Here is an 18,226-nt window from a genome sequence, read left to right as displayed (position 1 = left end):
CATAGACTTGCCAGAGACAGAAAATGAAAAATCGCCCTCCTGGGGGATGACCATGCTACATTCTTTTCCATTCTCCTCTTGGAATTTTGGGCATGCACACACACGCACTCAGCATGAGTTTTTAAGCCACGGGGTCTAGGACTCAAACCATGGTCAACCACATGGGAGACCAGCACCTTAACCACTGTGCCCACCACCTGCTGACCTTGGTTTGTGTGATTTCAAATTTTGGAGCCATAAGTGTCTTTATAAAGGAATATTTATTTTAAAGGCAAAGGCAAAGGGCCAGCAGGTAGCATGGTGATAAAAGTGTTGGCCTCCCACATGGACAACCCGGTTCAAGTCCAGGACCTAGCAGCTTGAAACTCACTCTGAGTGTGTGTGTGTGTGTGTGTGTGCCCAAAATCATAAGCTGAGAATGAGGAAAAGGGACTGTGGCATGGCTATCCCCCGTGGGAGATGATTTCTTACTTTCCCTGTCTTTGTATCTCACTCTTCAGTGAGCATGTTGGCAAAAAAATATGGATTCCCTATGGCAAAAAAATTAAACAAACAAACAGAAAAGCAAAGGTAAAAATTATTTTAATCTAGTTGGGTGATGTCGAGATCCATATTACATTTTTTGTGGGGAGGAAAGGGTTTCGCTATAGGGCGTGTGCACTCACCAGAAAGAGAGAGACAGAAAGCGAGAAATCATCCCCCAGGGGGGATGGCCATGCCGCAATCCCTTCTCCTCCATTATCCTCTCGGGATCTCAGGCACACATATACACGCACCCGGCATGAGATTAAGCCACCAGGACTGGGACTCGAACCATGGTCAACTACGTGGGAGTCCAGCCATGTAGCCATTATGCCATTTGCTGGTCCCAAGATCTGTATTACATTATTAAGCCAGGCAAATTATTGCCATATCTTGCTTTTGGGAATCCACCAAAAGCAGTGCTGAGATTCATGATGCATAGGAAACAATTTATTGCATTTAAACATATTTTGTCCCAAGTCTTACTGTATATAACGCTCTGCTGTCAGTCTTCTCTGTGGATGACCACTTCCTGTTTGAATTATCTAATCAGACCTCCTAGCTTTATGCCAGTTGGCATAAAATTGCAGCAAATGTGCAACATTTTAGATACCTATTGGTGCTGTACATGTTTAAAGCCTGAGCCCTTGGTCAATAAAGTGTATAGGGGTGAAAGCCCTGCAATGTCTCTCTGGAAATTTGGCTGATAAGACATATATCATTGACAAACTATTCTAGAAAATTGCTTAAGATAAGTACAGCTTACAATCCCAAACTCCACTGATTTTTAATTTGTCTAACCTGGTTCCACTTCTTTTTATTCCACAGACACCCTATTTTTGGCCATCAAATTGTTGGGAGCCTGAAAACACGGACTATGGTCAGTGCTATATCTCTTCCTTTTATTATACACAGCCAAAGTATCTGGGTGAACATATACTTCCATCGACTGCTTTTGTCATTGAGAAAAGTAAACCACAACTCTCAATATGGGATTCCTATTTTTAACATAGAATTTATGAATGCCCTTATTTGGAAAGTCACCAAATTTATTGGCAGCATTTTCTGTGGCATAGTGCCCTTTGCAGCTGTGAAAGAAAAAACTTCTAAATAGGTTAAAGGGCTATAAACAAGTTTAAAAGGGTTATTGTTGTCTTTTCATAGCTCCCTGGTCTACTAGAAAGAATGACAAAGGGCCCAGAGAGCCAGAATTCTAGTTCAACTCTCCCACTTAGCTGTGATTTTTTAGTAAGTCCTTCACTTTCCAAGGCTCCACTTTTCTCACTATTCTATGAAACATTCGATGATTTTCGTTAAGTGGAGGATTGTGTTAAACATGGAGAGGCCAAATGCAAGCAAAATAAAGGTATAATAGAGAATTTAAAACTGATAAATCAAGTTCAGTGAACTTAGAATAAACATGGTTTGACAACCATGCTGTCAGTTAAGCTCTTCTAGAAAATAAGCTCCTAATATGTACTTCTCTTATGTAATAGCTTCCTGCAGGCCCATGTCAAAGACAAGACTGGATGGTTTTAGGTATTATTTTTGCTAATAGTCATTAGAATTGTTCCTGTGCTGAATGCGGTGGTAAGCAGGTACTGCGATAACAAAAGTGACTAACTTCAACTACAGTTTTGGGTAGCTCACGGGCTAGATGAGAAAGCAGGATTACACCAGAACTATTGTAGCGTGAGAAGTGAACAGAATAGTTGTACCAGCAAAGTCATGTGGAAATCTGAAAGAATGCAAGATTGACTTTACACAGGAGAGTGGAATTCCAGAATGATTTTGTCAAAGAAATGATAATATTTGAGCTAAATTTTAGAGGAGAAAGGGATTTTTCGAGGGAGAAATCAGGGCATGCATTTGAAGCAGAAAGGCTAGCTTTTTTTTTTTTTTTTTTTTTTTTGAGAGGTTTTTTTTCACTATAGGGCGCGTGCGCTCGCCAGACAGACAGAGAGAGACATAGAGACAGAAAGCGAGAAATCACCCCCCAGGGGGTATGGTCACACCGCAATCCCTTCTCCTCCATTCTCCTCTCAGGATCTTGGGCACGCACGCACGCACGCACACACGCCCGGCGTGAGTTTTAAGCCACTGAGTCCGGGACGTGAACCGCAGTCAACTACGTGGGAGTCCAGCAACATAGCCATTACGCTAACTGCTGTTTCCCTGGAAGGGCTAACTTAGTACACAAAGGCAGGAGATACTTTGCAACAACTTGGCTTTCTTTCTATTGTTTTAGGGAGAGGCATCTTTTTAAGAAAATCTAAAAAAATCCATAGTGAAGAAAAAAACAAGGGAGACCTGCCTCATGTTGTTATTTTGACTCTTGAATTTAGTAGTTCATCGAAGAGTGTTCAAATTCTAGTCAGAAGGTCCAAACTAACATCAGTCATGGAAAAAAAAATACCGATAAATTAATAGAAAGAATAGATTGTTCTTTTACAGTAGTAGGAATGCCAGTTCCTTCATTCAGAGCACACATTCTTCAAAAACTGAGGTTTTGGAAAATAAGAATTAAAAAGAAAAGAAAAAAAAATTACCGATTTGTGCATTTGAGTTGGAAATTTTTATAGAGCATTTATTTTCTCTAACCCACGATGATGCCTGGGGACCATCTCAGTAAAGAATGTTCCATCTGGTGGAGGAAATCTTGGACATCTGAGGCAGAGGTCATAGAGAAAGACCCAGGTGTTAGAGGCAGACAGCCCTGAGCCCAACACTGTCATAACCACATACCAACAGTGTGACTTAACGTGATCCATGTAACATCTCTTGGCCTCAGGCTGCTCATTTTTCAAATAGAAATAACAATATGGACTTTCTAAAGTTATTGAAATAATTCAAATCAATGTGCCTAAATAAACTGGCACTGTTCCTCTCACATACTCAGTGCATCGAGAGTCTCATTTTGAGCATTTCACTTACATTGCCTGCCATATTCACTGCCTTTGTTCCTGGTGGTAATGCACATTCTTACTCTCTCTGTTTCTCTCTATTGACCGTCTGTGTTTAGCATAAATATGTTCCCAATTAAAGCTCATAATTTGTCACCTTATGGTAGATTTATGTTTTGGCTGGTGAGCTTGAGAAAATGACATCACCTGCATAGCACACCATTTACAGAACAGTCTTTTTAAAGTAGGCCATCCCTTGGGATCAGCGGATGGTGTAATGGTTACATTGCTGGACTCCCACAAAGTCAACTGTGGTTTGAGTCCTGGATCCAGCAGCTTAAAACTCACTCCAGGTACATATGTGTGTGTGTGTGTGTGTGTGTGTTGTGTGTGTGACTAAAATCTTAAGGGAAGAACCTCCGTTCGCGGAGGGATTGCAGCATGGCCATCTCCCTTCGGGGGTGATTTCTCACTTTCTGTTTCTTCAGCAAGTGCACACACCCTATAGAAAAAAAAAAAAAACGCTAAATAAATATGGTAAGTAAGTAAGTCATCCCAGTATGATTAACATCAGTTATTTTCACATTAACTTTTACTTGTGACCATTGCAGAGGGGCTAATCCTCTAAACTGTCTCCCCAAACCTAGAATCCCAGCTTTTACTAACTGTAGACTTATTCTTTCATTATCGTATTTTCATTTTCCCCTGAAGAAACATATTCTTGTTTCTAGCTTGCTTGGATTATACCAGTGAAAAACGAAATAATTGTTCAGTCAGCGATTAGGAAGGAAATGAAAGGGAGGGATCCGATGACCCTCACGCACACTGTACTCCTCCTCAGGCAATGATGCTTTGTCTGCTAGGATTTTTTTTTTCTTTTCAGGTGTGAATAAATTATAGCAGCAATCTAAATTATCCAATTTTCAATCTTCTACTGACATTTGCTTAAAGCACATTATTATAAAACCTGAACCTTTGCTTTGAAAAATATGAATGGTGTGATGTATTTGGGCTATCAGGCCCCAAACATGGTGATTTCTTAGGCTGTACTTTCTAAGACAACTTCAGGAGAGAAGGGAGTTTATTGTATGTGGTTTAAAGAAGAGTTTCTCGGGACCAGCAGTTGGCATAATGGCTATGTCGCTGGACTCCCATGTAGTTGACCGTGGTTTGAATCCCGGACCCGGTGGCTTAAACTCACGCTGGATGTGTGTGTGTGCGTGCCCAGGATTCCGAGAGGAGAATGGAGGAGAAGGGATTGTGGCGTGGCCATTCCCCCGGGGGGTGATTTCTCGCTTTCTGTCTCTGTCTCTCTCTCTCTCAAAGAATTTCTGTCACTTTCCTAGTATCCTGAATCCCGGACCCGGTGGCTTAACCTCACGCTGGATGTGTGTGTGTGCGTGCCCAGGATTCCGAGAGGAGAATGGAGGAGAAGGGATTGTGGCATGGCCATTCCCCCGGGGGGTGATTTCTCGCTTTCTGTCTCTGTCTCTCTCTCTCTCAAAGAATTTCTGTCACTTTCCTAGTATCCTAACCTCTGTTTCTGTTACCAATTTGAACTTACTAGATAGGTTCTGCAGAACATAAACCTCTGTAGATCAGTTCATATAGAAAAATATTTTTCCATGGTTACCTTGGTCTTATAGGAAAATGAAATGTGATGATTATAATAAATTACTATAAAGCATGTGTACTCTTTCATGCACATGAGAGAAAGAGAGAGAGAGAAAGCGAGAAGTGAGCAATCACCTCCCCTGGGAATGCCCACACAATAGTCCCTTCTCTTTCACTCTCTTCTCGACCCACACACACATGTGCCTTGCATATTTTTCAAGCCAATGACGTTCTTCTCTCGGGATGTTGGGCATACACAAACAAATACCCAGCATGTTTTTTTTCAAGCCAGCAGGTCTGGGAATCAAACCACTCAGTCAGCCATGCAGAATCCACCACTTTACCACTCCACTAGCTGGCCCCAGAGTCTACATTTTTATAATTTCCATTCTTTGAAAATTAAGTTGAGTGGGATTCATAGTATTTTTCATGCAAGTTCTAAAGGCATTCCAGCCCAAGCCAGTCAAAATGAAGTCAAGAGTGGACTTACCAGAAGTATTTGCATCATCAGAGGTGATCTGGCATGAAGGGCTTGCAATGAGGGCTGGAGGCCAAAGCCCTACAAAGCTCAAAAGATGGTTAGTAAGAATTAGGGATGGTGTCAGTGACAGCAACTGAAACAGGAGTCAGGGACAGGGTTTTCACTGGCATCTCTGGATTCACTCAATGCATGTCTGGGGTCCTAGAAAGCACACAGTGACCAATATCTCTAGGCTGACTCTTTTCAAGGATTAAAACGCCATGGTTCAAGTCTCAGACCTGGCAGCTTGCTTTCTCATATTCCTTTTCTCTCTCTCTGTCTCCTTCTGGCCAAATTAAATAATAATAATAATAAAGTAAATTTTTTTAAAAACTTTTTTTCTTCAAAATTTATTCATTTTACATTCATTCACTGTATATCATCACAGCATACAAAATGCTATTTCCCATTCAGAATACTCTGAATATTGGGAAAAAAAATTCCTAAAAATTCTTTTTTTGATATTTTGGGGGCCAGCAGATGGCATAGTGCTTTTAGGTCACAGGAATCCCACATAGCTGACTATGGTTCGAGTCCTGGACCCAGTGACTTGAAAATCACAACAGGCACATGTGCCCAAGATCCCAGGAAGAAAACGGAGGAGAAGGGATTGTGGTGTAGCCATTCCTCCTGGAGGGTAATTGTTCACTTTCCCTCTTGCTGTCTCTGTTTCTGTCTCTCTCCAGTGAGCACATGCATCCTAAGGCAAAATCCTCCAAAAAAATGGTATTTTGTTTATTGCGGACTTCTTTATTAATTTTTGTTTAGATTTTTTATTAAAATGTTACTTATCTTGATTACTGCGTTTTTTTGCACTCCCTTACATTTTATTCCCGAGGCTCCTTTGTCACTTGCCTTATTCTAGTGACTGAAAGTACATTTGATTTTTAGGTCCTCTTAGAAGGCATCAATGGCAAGATGGAGTGTGTCAAAATTAGGGCCGATAAAATCTGAAAAGACAGGCTCAATGAAGACAATTTGAAAGACCTGGGGTAATTAGTCAGAAAAAAAAATTATTATAAAAAAGCTGCAGTGTATGTGGGAGAAAGAGACTTTTCTGGTGTGCATGCCAAAAGCCATACATGATAGTTGCAGAAAAAATTATTTGTTCTAAACATAAGGCCCTTCTGGCAATAAAAATTGCTCAGGAGAGTGCATAATTCCATAGGGTGATGATTTGTGCCTCAGTAAATGTTCAACCAAAGGCCTTTCTTTCTTCTAGAATGTTGTGTACTCTTTCACACCTATGGAGAGAGATCATACTTAATGTCCCTAAGCAGCTAGACAAAGCTAAGTTTTGCTTGTCAAAACCATGCTAAAGTAATATTAAAAGGATATCGAGAAAGAATACGCTTCCATAGATAATTATAAGACACCAGCAAAAAGAAATCATTCTAGTCGGCCAACCACAGCAATTACATGTCAGCATAAAATAATTACAGCAGCTGTGAGGTAAACACTAATTTTTTGTTCAGGGAAAGATTTCAAGTTGGTCATTTACCATTGCTAGGAAGCTTGCTATATCCAAAGTTCTGTATTTACAGGAGGGATCACAAGGAATTTATAATCAATTTAAGAGATCAAATACTCAATCGAGTAATGTAAAGTCATGTAAAAATAAACCATAAACAAATGCAAATTTATAGTTCTTATGGCTGCAGAACGCAATCTTAAGCCTTGAATAACTGGCAAATTAACAATGCCTTAAATCTCTGTATACCGATAAATTAGTAATTTTAATATTGGCCCAGCTGCAGTGGTACCCACTAAGATACAGTGTTCCACAGACTAAAACCACTTGGGGCACCTTGAGTGGATTCCCAGTCCAAACTAAAGACTGGGTGTGGTGGCTTGCACCTGTAATTCCAACAGCTTGAGAAGCTGTTGCAGGTGGATCACACTCTTGAGGCTCACCTGGGCAACACAGTGAGATTCTGAAACAAGCTGAGCATGGTGGTCTACACCTCTAGTGCCAACTGGGAGATGGAAGTAGGAAGATTAAAACACAGTGAATTCCTGCCTCTAAAAAAAAATAGAAAAAAATCTATGATCTATTCAAGGGGACTTCAAAAAGGTTATGGAAAATAGAATTAAAATACAAAAAAAAAAACCTTTAAAATCCAGACACAGTTTTTTCATCCTACACATTTTCTGTGTGATTTTTAATTCCTTGCTTAGCCTTGGAACACTGAGAATTCAAGATGCTGGAGGAAAATTTTTTAAAAAGTAATTTTTCTGAAACTAGACCTTGTTTCTTAACATTCTTAGCCTGAAATATTGCAGTGCTTTCAGGTATGTTCATCCCATTAACAAAAAAATGTGGCTTTGTTCCCAGCTGGTTCCCTTTGTCAGTTTCTTTACACAGTCACTTATTTTATAAGAGCTTTGATAGAGCCTCTACAGTTCTATGTTTCAATCCTCTGTAGAATTTCCCAAGCTTTTGTCACTCACTTTTAATGAATCCATCATAGTATGTCTATTTTTGAAGCCAGGTGTTAGCAGTTCCTACAAGCATGTTCCAGACTGTAGATTTTTAAAAATTGATAGACTTGAGACTAGCAGATAGCATAATGGTTACATTGCTGGACTGCCACGTAGTTAACCCTTGTTCAAGTTCTGGATCTGGTGTCTTGAAACTCACTCCAGGCATGTGTGTGTGTGTCCATGCCCAAAACCCCAAGAGGAGAATGAAGGAGAAGGGATTGTCACATGGCCATACCCCTGGGGGAATGATTTCTCACTTTCTGTCTCTGTGTGTGTCTCTCTCTCCTGCAAATGCACACACCCTATAGCAAAAATCTCTCTCTCGAAAAAAAATTAACAGATTTTTTTTTTAAGAATCAATTTAAGTTATATAGAAAAATTTAGCAGAATATAGAGTTCTCATATACTACTACAATACCACTCCACTTTCCCCTATACGTAGCATTTTATGCTAGTTAATTCGCTCCTTTGTCAGTATGCAGTGCCCATGTTTGTTAATTTACCTATCTCAGCTTTAATTTGATTAGTATTAATTAGTATGGCAAACCTTTCTTCATCCCTTTACTTTAATCTATCTGTTTCTTTGTATTTAAAGTGAGTATCTTGTATACAGAATATAGCTTAATCCTGTTTTATATTCACTCTGACAGTCCTAATCTTTTAATGGGTATATACAGACCATTCCATTTTAAATGATTATTAATGTGGTTGGATTAGTACCTGGAACTATTGTGTTAGTTTGACTGTACAGTCATAGCTATGTATATAACTGTTTTTGTTAGTTTCTTTTTCTTTGTCTCTCTCTTTTTTGAGTTGCACCATTTTTGCCTTTAAGTAAACATTTTATATGATTCCATTTTCTCTTCTCTTCTAATGTATTAATTGTATTTCTTTTAATTGTAAATTTCAACATTTGTTGAGATTTTCTTTTTTTTAAAGAATTATTTAATTAATTAATTAATTATTTTAATTTGATCAGGGAAAGACAGAGTGAGCAAGAGAGAGAGAGTGAGAAAGAAAGCCGCCAGGTCCGGAACTCGACCCGCAGTCAGCCATGTGGGAGTCCAGCGTCCCCAACCACCACGCTACCTGCCGGCCCCTGATTTTCTTAGTGTTTGCAATATACATTTACAACTAATCCAAATCCATTTTTTAGATAACACTATCTTCTTCGCCTGTAATGCAAATACCTTGTAAGAGTATTTCAAGTTTATCCTCTCACCCAATTCCTTGTAGAATTGCTGTCATTCCTTTCTTTTAAGTTATAATCACTGAATGCATTGTTGCTATTATAATTTTAAATAAACTTTTATCTGTTATATCAATTAAGAATATAAAAAGAAGAAATTTTATTTAACCTTCATTTATTCTTCTTCTACTGATTTTCCTATCTTTCAATCCATATTATTTTCCTTTTTTCCTTTTCTCTGAAGAATTTTTTTTTCTTTTTTTCTTTTTTTTTAAGAGAGATTTTTGCTATAGGGTATGTGTGCTTGCTGGAGAGACAGACTGAAGATGAGAAATCACCTCTTGGGGAGATATCCATGCTGTAATCACTTCTCCTCTCGGGATTTGGGGTATGCACGCAGACTTGCCTGCGTGTTTTAAGCTGCTGAATCTGGCATTTGAACTGTGGTCGACGGTGTGGGAGTCCAGCAATGTAATCATTAGGCCATCTGCTGGTCCCTGAAGAACTTCTTTTAATATTTCTTGCAAAAAAACGCTTACTGTTTGTAAATTTCCTCAATTTTTATTTGTCTAAAAGTCTTTAGTTTCCTTCATTTTTAAGGATAATTCTACAAGATACAATTTTTTTCTTTCAACACTTCAATTCACTTTCTTCTTTGTAAGGTGATGAGAAATTCGATATAATCCTTATAGTTTGTTCTAAGTAAGGTGTACCCTTCACTCCCTTGCTTTTTCCAAGGTTTTCTCTTTACATTTAGTTTTCTAAAGTTAGAATATATGTCTGGTATAGATTTTCTAATATTTATCTTGTTTGGTGTTATCTAAGTTCCGGTTCTGTGATTGGGTATATTAGTTTGCTAAATAAAGACCGCCATAACAAAATAGCTTGTGCTTAAACAAGAGGAGTTTATTTTCTCATATGTCAAGGCAAGCTAGAAGTCCTTTGGAGACCAGAAGTGCAAGAGCAGTTGCTGATAAAGGTTCTCTTGAGGCTTTCTCCTTGGCTTTCAGAAGGCATCTTTTCACTGTTTCCTCACCTGTTACTTTTTCTGTGCAGGCTTACCCTGGGCTTTCATCTTCTTATAAGGATATCACTCATATTGGATTGGACCCCACCCTTAACTGCCTCTCGAAGGGCCTTATCTGCAAATCACATTTTGAGGTTACTAGGGTTAAGGCTCCAACATATAAATCTTGGTGGGATGGGTCAGGGCACAAGTCAGTCCATAATAATTTCTGTCATTGATTCAGGGAAATTGTCAAGTCATTATTGCTTCATGTTTCTTAAGTTTTGTCCTCTTTCTATTTCCTTTCTGGTATTCTCATTACATGTATGTTAAACCTTTTGTAATTGTCCCCATTCTTAGATATTTGGATCTTTCTTTCATCTCTATGCATTGTAATTTTAGAAATTTCTTTATTAAATAATTATTTTATTTAACTTTATTATTATTTTCTAGTTTGATCAGAGAGAGACAAAGAGAGAGAGATAAAGAGACAGACAGTGAGAAAGCAGGCCACCAGGTCCAGGACTTGAACTGCAGTCAGCCATATGGGAGTCCAGTGCCTTTAACCACCACGCCACCTGCCAGCCCCAGTTTTGGAAATTTCTATGACATAGGCTCAACTTCCAGCTGATTCTTTCCTCAGTCGTGCCTATTCTATAGGTATTCTTTATTTCTATTACAGTGTTTTTGACTTCTTGTGTTTTCTTAATTTTTTTCCTTAGCGTTTCCACCTCTCTGCTTATATGAATTATTTGTTCTTGCATGTTGCTCACTTTTTCCATTAGAGTCCTTAGTATTTTGATCATAGTTATTTTTAATTCTGTGTCTAATAATCCTCAAATTTCATTCTATCTGAGTCAGGTTCTCATGCTGCTCTGTATTCTCAAACTGTATTTTTTGAATATTTGTCTTTTAATGAGCCTTGAATTTTGTTGTTGTTGTTGTTGTTGAAAGCAGAACATGATGTAAAAGATGGAAGAAATCAGGTAATAGACATTTAATGTAAAGCTTTAGGTTTACCTAGCTAGGAGTTAGGCTATGTTTACTGTTCCTCATACCTGTAGGTTTCAAAGGCTAACATTTCCTCTGATGTCCTTGTTTTTGTGTCTGTCTGCCCCCTAATTATATTGGAGTTACCACAGAAACCTCCTTTAAATATGGCCTGAGACATGCAATTTTTTCGGTTGTGTTCATACGTTAATATACAGGAGCCCTATCAATGTGGTAGCAAGGTGCAGGGGAAGCAGATGCTTTGTATAATACCATGATTAAGACTTGGTCTTGGGACCAGCAGTTTGCATAGTGGTTAAGACGCCGGACTCCCACATGGCCAACCACGGTTGGAATCCCTGACCTGGTGACTTGAAAATCGTGCTGGGGTCATGTATGTGCATGTCAAAATCCCAGGAAGAAAATGGAAGAGAAGGGATTGCAGCATGGCTATACCTCCTGGGGGTGATTTCTTACTTTCCCTCTTATTGTCTCTTCTCTGTGGTGAGCACACAAGCCCTATGGCAAAAACCTTTAAACGAGACAGAACAGATTAAAACATTCAGTCTTGTAGTGAACCTCTTTCTCTGGGATATGTCCCTCAGAAATGCTCCTAGGCTTTTGGTTATCAGTCCCATAGTTGCGATGAAAAGGATTAAATGGGCTGGAGTTGGGAACTTACTTTCCTCTCGGGTAGGTTGGACTCTGATAATATATATATATTTTTTTTGGAGAGGTTTTTGCTATAGGGTACATGCACTCGCCAGATAGAGACAGAGACAGAAAGCAAGAAATCACCCCCCCAGGGGTATGGCCACACCACAATCCCTTCTCCTCCATTCTCCTCTCGGGATCTTGGGCACACATGCACACGCGCCCGGCGTGAGTTTAAGCCACCGGGTCCTGGACTTGAACCGCGGTTGACTACGTGGGAGTCCAGCAACATAGCCATTACACTAACTGCTGGCCCCTGATCATATAATTTTTGTTAAAGCAGGCCTTAAGAACAGAATACTTGGGACCAGCAGTTAGCATAATGGCTATGTTGCTGGACTCCCACGTAGTCAACCGCGGTTCAAGTCCAGGACCCGGTGGATTAAACTCACGCCGAGCGCGTGTGCATGTGTGCCCAAGATCCCGAGAGGAGAATGGAGGAGAAGGGATTGTGGCATGGCTATCCTCCCTGGGGGGTGATTTCTCATTTTCTGTCTCTCTGTCTCTCTCTGTCTGTCTGGCGAGCACACTCACCCTATAGCAGAAACCTCTCAAAAAAAAAAAAAAAAAGAACAGAATATTCTGTGCATATTTCAAACACATTCCTTTCTCCCCCCATTGTTGGAAGTACGAGGAAATTTTTTCCAGGTCCTTACCGTGAGAAGCTGGTACAGCTTCTGCAGGTAAACTCACAGAAGTACGGTCAGTCCTTTAAGACCGCTTTTACCTCCCAAAGTATTTTTTAATGCTTGAATTTGTCCATGTTGAATCTCCAGACATCAGTCAGTTGCAGCTTAAATTTTTCCTTCCCAGGACTAGTTTCTCCCAGGATTTCTCTTGCAATGAGTTGTGATTCTCTGTATGTCCCTGTCTCTTCAATCGGGAGGTCAGCGATTTGCCCTCTGACCTCAATACTCTGATGGATCGAAGAAGAATTATTGGTTTTTATTTTGTTCAGCTATTTTTTGCTTGTGAGGATGGATGGGAGTGAGGATTTCCAAGTTTCTTACATGCCAGAATAGACACCCAGAGAAAAGGATAAATGAAATATGACTAAGCATGTTGTTTTTATTTGTTTTGTTTCTGCTTTTTCAATTTTATTTTTCCTTAAGAATTTCACATGGGATAGTTTCTGAGTTCACATCTGAAAGTCATGAGATGCTTAAAGTTGGTTACTTCTCCTCCATACATTCTCCCTTTCTGCTGAGCTGGGAAAGTGTCTGAAATTCAGCCATTAGCGTCATGGAAAATGCCTCTCTTGAAGTTTTTATTTTCCCTTTTGATTCCCTATCGCTTTGTAACTGCCCTGAAACAGAAAAGGAGAGAAACCTGGCACTCAGTCAAGATTGTGATGAACTGGCAGAGAAATAAAATGAGTGTGTTTATCTAAGCAGGATCCTAACAAGCCTTGCATGTGTTTAAACTTCATGTATATTCTACCATGAACCTGTAAAGAACATAATTACCATGTTGCTATTCCAATAAATTTTCCCCAAAGCTAACCATGATCAGTTGGGTGTTTCTAAATTGATGTGTCCTGGAACAAGATCAGAGGTGGATCCGAAAAGAAAAATTAAACATTGCATCTTACTAGGAATTTCTCATCTTCAATCAAAATCACAGATGCTCTGGGACAACTGACATTTTAAAACACAAAATAAGCAAAATTAAAAACATCCAAGGATTAAGCCAAATTACAGTAGTATAATCTAATTTGCAAAAATGCTGGATTCTCATACAGCCCTCTTAATAAAAAAGATAACTTTCTCCATATTTATTTTTGTTTACTCTAGTTATAAAGACTAGTACTAGCATTATAACTTATTTTGTAAAATAATTACTATGAACTAATTTTAACAAAAATGAACTTCAAACTATGTTCTTAAGAAAAATTTACCTAATACAATGATGATAACTAACTCATTGTCTAAGAGTATTTTTAAAAGGAACTGGAGCATTTATGACATCTTAAGAATGCAAATTATGGCCCAAATTTTTATTTATAGACTATGCCAAGCTTTTGTCATTTCAAAACCCAAAACTTTCTGATGAAAGGTATAAGTCATGAAAAGTTCTGGTTTTAATCTTACTTATACAAAGAATAAAATAATTTATTCTTGTACCCAGATACACACACACACACACACACATACACACACACACACACATTGCATATGCATATAAATGTGTTTGTATATTTGCCCCATGTCTATATACAATACACAGTTATACAAATAAAGATAAAAACCATTCCTAAATATAAAATAAAATAAGACAACATTAATAAGTTTGGAATATACCCCTAGTTCCTAGTCTCAGTCTCTAGAAATGCTCTCTGTTGTGCTGAAAATAGCTTCACAAATTAACTGAGCCACCAGCTTGGAAGTGTCTTGCACCTTGTCTCTCCAAGTGCTGCAACAGGCTTGTGAGATGAATACCTAATGACCTGCGCTGCTGTTTCTGGTTTGGCTCCTTCCCTCCTTTTCCCTAGGAGCATTCAGCTTGTGGTCTTTTCTTTATTTTATTTTATTTTATTTTATTTTATTTTATTTTATTTTATTTTATTTTATTTTATTTTATTTTATTTTATTTTTGCTATAGAGCATATGCATTCACCAGAGAGAGACAAAAAGACAGAAAGTAAGAAATTGCCGCCTGTGGGGATGACCCCATCACAACCTCTCCTCCTCTTGGGATTTTGGGCACTCACACGCACATGCCCTTTATATCAGCCTATCAGAAAAGATATGAAAAGAGAAAGAGAAGATATTTTTTTATTTTATAGAATATTCACTTCTGTATTTATAAATTCCGAGATCGTTTGCAGCTGTAGCTAATTTAATGTTTCTTTTTGTCTTCCATGAGTGAGAGAAATAGCACTCCACTGAGATCTTTTTTTTTTTTTTTTTTTTTTTTGAGAGGTTTTTGCTATGGGTCGTGTGGACTCACCAGAGAGACAGAGAGACAAACAGTGAGAAATCACCCCCCAGAGGTCCTGGGCACACACACACACACACCCAGCGTGAGTATAAGCCATTGGGTCCAGGACTCGAACCGTGGTCAACTACATGGGAGTTCAGCGACATAGCCATTACACTAACTGCTGGTCCCTCCACTGAGATGTTGATGCCATAATCCACCCCAAGCTCCAGCCGGTCCCGAGTCAGGAGCAGGGAGGTCTCTATACACAAACCCAGAATCTTACCATGTGGGTCAGGGCCTTAAAGTATTGCATTTTACTGCTATGCCACTGTCCAGCCCCCAGATGTTTAATTCTTATGAATCTAGTCAGTGTCTGTTACTTTGTGTCTTTTTCACTTTTTTGGTCAGGTTTTTGCCATAGGGTACACGTGCTCACTGAAGAGACAGGGAGAGGGAAAGTGAGAAATCATCCCCGGCGGGGATGACCATGCTGCAGTCCCTTCTCCATTCTTCTCTTGTGGTTTTGGGCACATGTGAACAGGTTCCTGATATGATTTTCGAGTCTCCAGGTCTGAGACTTGAACTGTGATTGGCCATGTGGCACCTTAGCTACCATGCCACTTGCTGATGCCTGTTTTACATCTTTGCATTATTATTTAATTATATATTAAAGAGCAAAAAAGCCTACACTAATGAAGCCATAATACACATATATAAATGTGTGTGCGCATGTGTGTGTGTGTGTATGTGTATTTTGGGGGTGGGAGAGGGACTATTGCTTTGTGGAGAAAGCCCACATTTGGAAGCATTCAAATCCATTACAATTTGAAATTAGCAAGATAAGCAACATCCTTCCCAAGAGAGAACCTGATCTGATGCCTTTGCAAGTCATTAGAATGGAGTTTTTAAAACTGGCCATCTCTGAAGTACTCCATGCTTCACTCTTTCTCAAAATGTGGCCTTGGGACCAGCAGTTAGTGTAATGGCTATGTCACTAGACTCCCATGCAGTCGACCACGGTTCGAGTCCCGGACCCAGTGGCTTAAACTCATACCGGGCGCGTGTGTGTGCGTGCCCAAGATCCTGAGAGGAGAATGGAGGAGAAGAGATTACGGCGTGGCCATCCCCCCTGGGGGGTGATTTTCTGCTTTCTGTCTCGCTGTCTCTCTGTCTGTCTGGTGAGCGCACGCGCCCTATAGCAAAAATCTCTCAAAAAAAAAAAAAATGTGGCCTTGAACTGCTTGTTTAATTGGGGATGATTTTAAGTATAGATTCCTAGCCTGTTTCTCAACCAATTCAATCTGGACTTCAGTCCAAGTACTGGCATTGCTAACAAGCTGTTCTAGATGTACATTAAAGTTTGAAAATCAAAAAGCCACTATTTTATTTAGTTTACCAAAGCAAATATTATCTTAATATTTGTATTTCTGGTATTTTTTCATTGTGTGTCATTTGAATTGTTATTCCTGTTTTTTAAATTCCATTTTAAATAATAATATATCAGAAATTTGAATAATATTTGACTGCTTGTTTCATACTTTTACATATATCATCTGATTTAATCCCTTACAGAAAATCTTTGAAATGTTGTTAGCCACCTTGTACAGATGAAGAAACTGAGTCGGCTAGGAAGAGGACCTAAGTCTGTCTTAGGTAGAAAAAGAACAACCTACTGATAACTGTAAGGTGGCACTATATAGGCAGCACTGTGGAGTAGGAGTGAGGATCTATCAGGGATAGGGGTCTGTCTGTTTTAACAAAGGGTGTATATATAACACACACTTAAACTGTAATGTATACACATGGTTTACTTATGAAATCATTGGAAGCTTCTAGTCTAAAGATGCCAGTGGAGCAAATATGCTTCCTTACATTCTACGGGATGAGCTGAACAATTTATAGCTAGTAAAACTGAGGACAACGCAAAATAACCATTAATTTTCAATTTAACACCATAGTCATCGGTCTCTGAAAATCAAGGCCAATTCCGAGCAACACTGAGGAGTAGTAATAGCAAAATACCCTCTTGGAAGATCACTGGCACCCCAGTCTCCCGTGGACATCCACTTTCACAACTTGGCAACGTTGCCAAACATTCTGTGACAGTCAGACTTCATAGGAAAGCCTGGATTAGAGCCTTCAGTGAATTCTATTGCCTAACTTGAGTTCAAACATTCCCACTTTTAGTGTAATCTTTGTGCTTCTTGTTGCCTCACACAGATTGCAGGAAATACTGAAAAACTAGGTTTTTTTGTTTGTTTGCTTGTTTGGCCTCAGAATGCTGGACTCAGACCTTGTTTTCATAATCATGAATTTAGTAGTTTGCTTAGATTAACAAACTTTGCCACTCCCAATTTCCCAATTCTTTGGGTAAACTGAGTATTTCTTCTAGTTTCATTGTGAATGATGGGATAATCAGATGTCTTTTTTAGGTGATAACATAGTAGAAACACTTCCAGAGTAATAATTCTGGGACCAGAAAGTGGTGTCATGATTAAGGTGTTAGACTCCCATATGGCCAACCATAGTATGAGTCCTTGACCTGGTGGCTTGAAACTAACAACTGGTATGTGTGTGCACATGTGTGTGTTCCAAATCCCAAGAGGAAAGGGTACTGCAGTATGGCCATCCCCTCTGGGGTTTGATTTCTTTATTTCTGTCTCTCCCATGAGCACACTCACCATATGGCAAAAATCTCCAAAAAAAAAAAGAGTAGTAATTCTGATAATTCATAGGTGAAGAAGAAGCTATTTGGGAGCCTGGATTGGGATGAAGACATTCTGGTTTAGGTGGAACTTCTACCTGATGGGAAGGGAATGAAAAAGGGGCAATGGAATTTTACCATCTCAGTGTTCTGTGGGGTTACTGCCTTTCTGTCTCACTCTGTCTCTCTTACTGTGTTTCTTTCACTCATGGAGGAAACTAATTGATATTAAAAATAAATAAACAATCAGGGAGAAAAGCTTTCAAAGACCCTCAGCCAGGTTTTGGATTTTGAATTTTTGTAAGAATAGCAACTGCTGTGCTAAAACTCACCTTGCCCCAAGATGTCAGTATCAGTGTTTTTTTTTGTTTTTTGTCTCCTCCCACACTGTCTCTGGTATCTATGTTTGCTTTCTATACTGTTTTCCCCCCACATTTTATTGAATTACTAAAGACCTTAATTAATCTAAATATTTTCATAGCAAACACAGGTGATATATACATTTCTAACTTTACGCATCCTATAAAGTAGCACCTAACTGGGGCTATATATCTTACTGCAGTCATTGAATAGATTTCTTTTTTTTTCCTGAAACTTTTTTTTTTTGTAACTTAATTTACATTCCTTCCCTAAGCATCATCACAGCATACAAAATGTG

The 18,226-nt window shown here is 39.0% G+C and overlaps 1 protein-coding gene across 1 annotated transcript in view; it reads left to right on the top strand.

The window, feature by feature from the left end:
• Positions 1–18,226, top strand: part of RGS7 (regulator of G protein signaling 7) — a 620,681-nt gene that overhangs the window by 453,930 nt on the left and 148,525 nt on the right. Inside the window, 1 exon segment of the mRNA XM_027768057.1 lies at positions 1,351–1,402. Coding sequence (XP_027623858.1) covers positions 1,351–1,402 — 52 coding nt within the window.

The sequence above is a fragment of the Tupaia chinensis genome, unplaced genomic scaffold (genome assembly GCF_000334495.1).
Source record: "Tupaia chinensis unplaced genomic scaffold, TupChi_1.0 Scaffold000074_1, whole genome shotgun sequence".
In the NCBI taxonomy this organism is placed as follows: Eukaryota; Metazoa; Chordata; class Mammalia; order Scandentia; family Tupaiidae; genus Tupaia; species Tupaia belangeri.
This window is presented reverse-complemented; position numbering and strand designations above follow the sequence as displayed.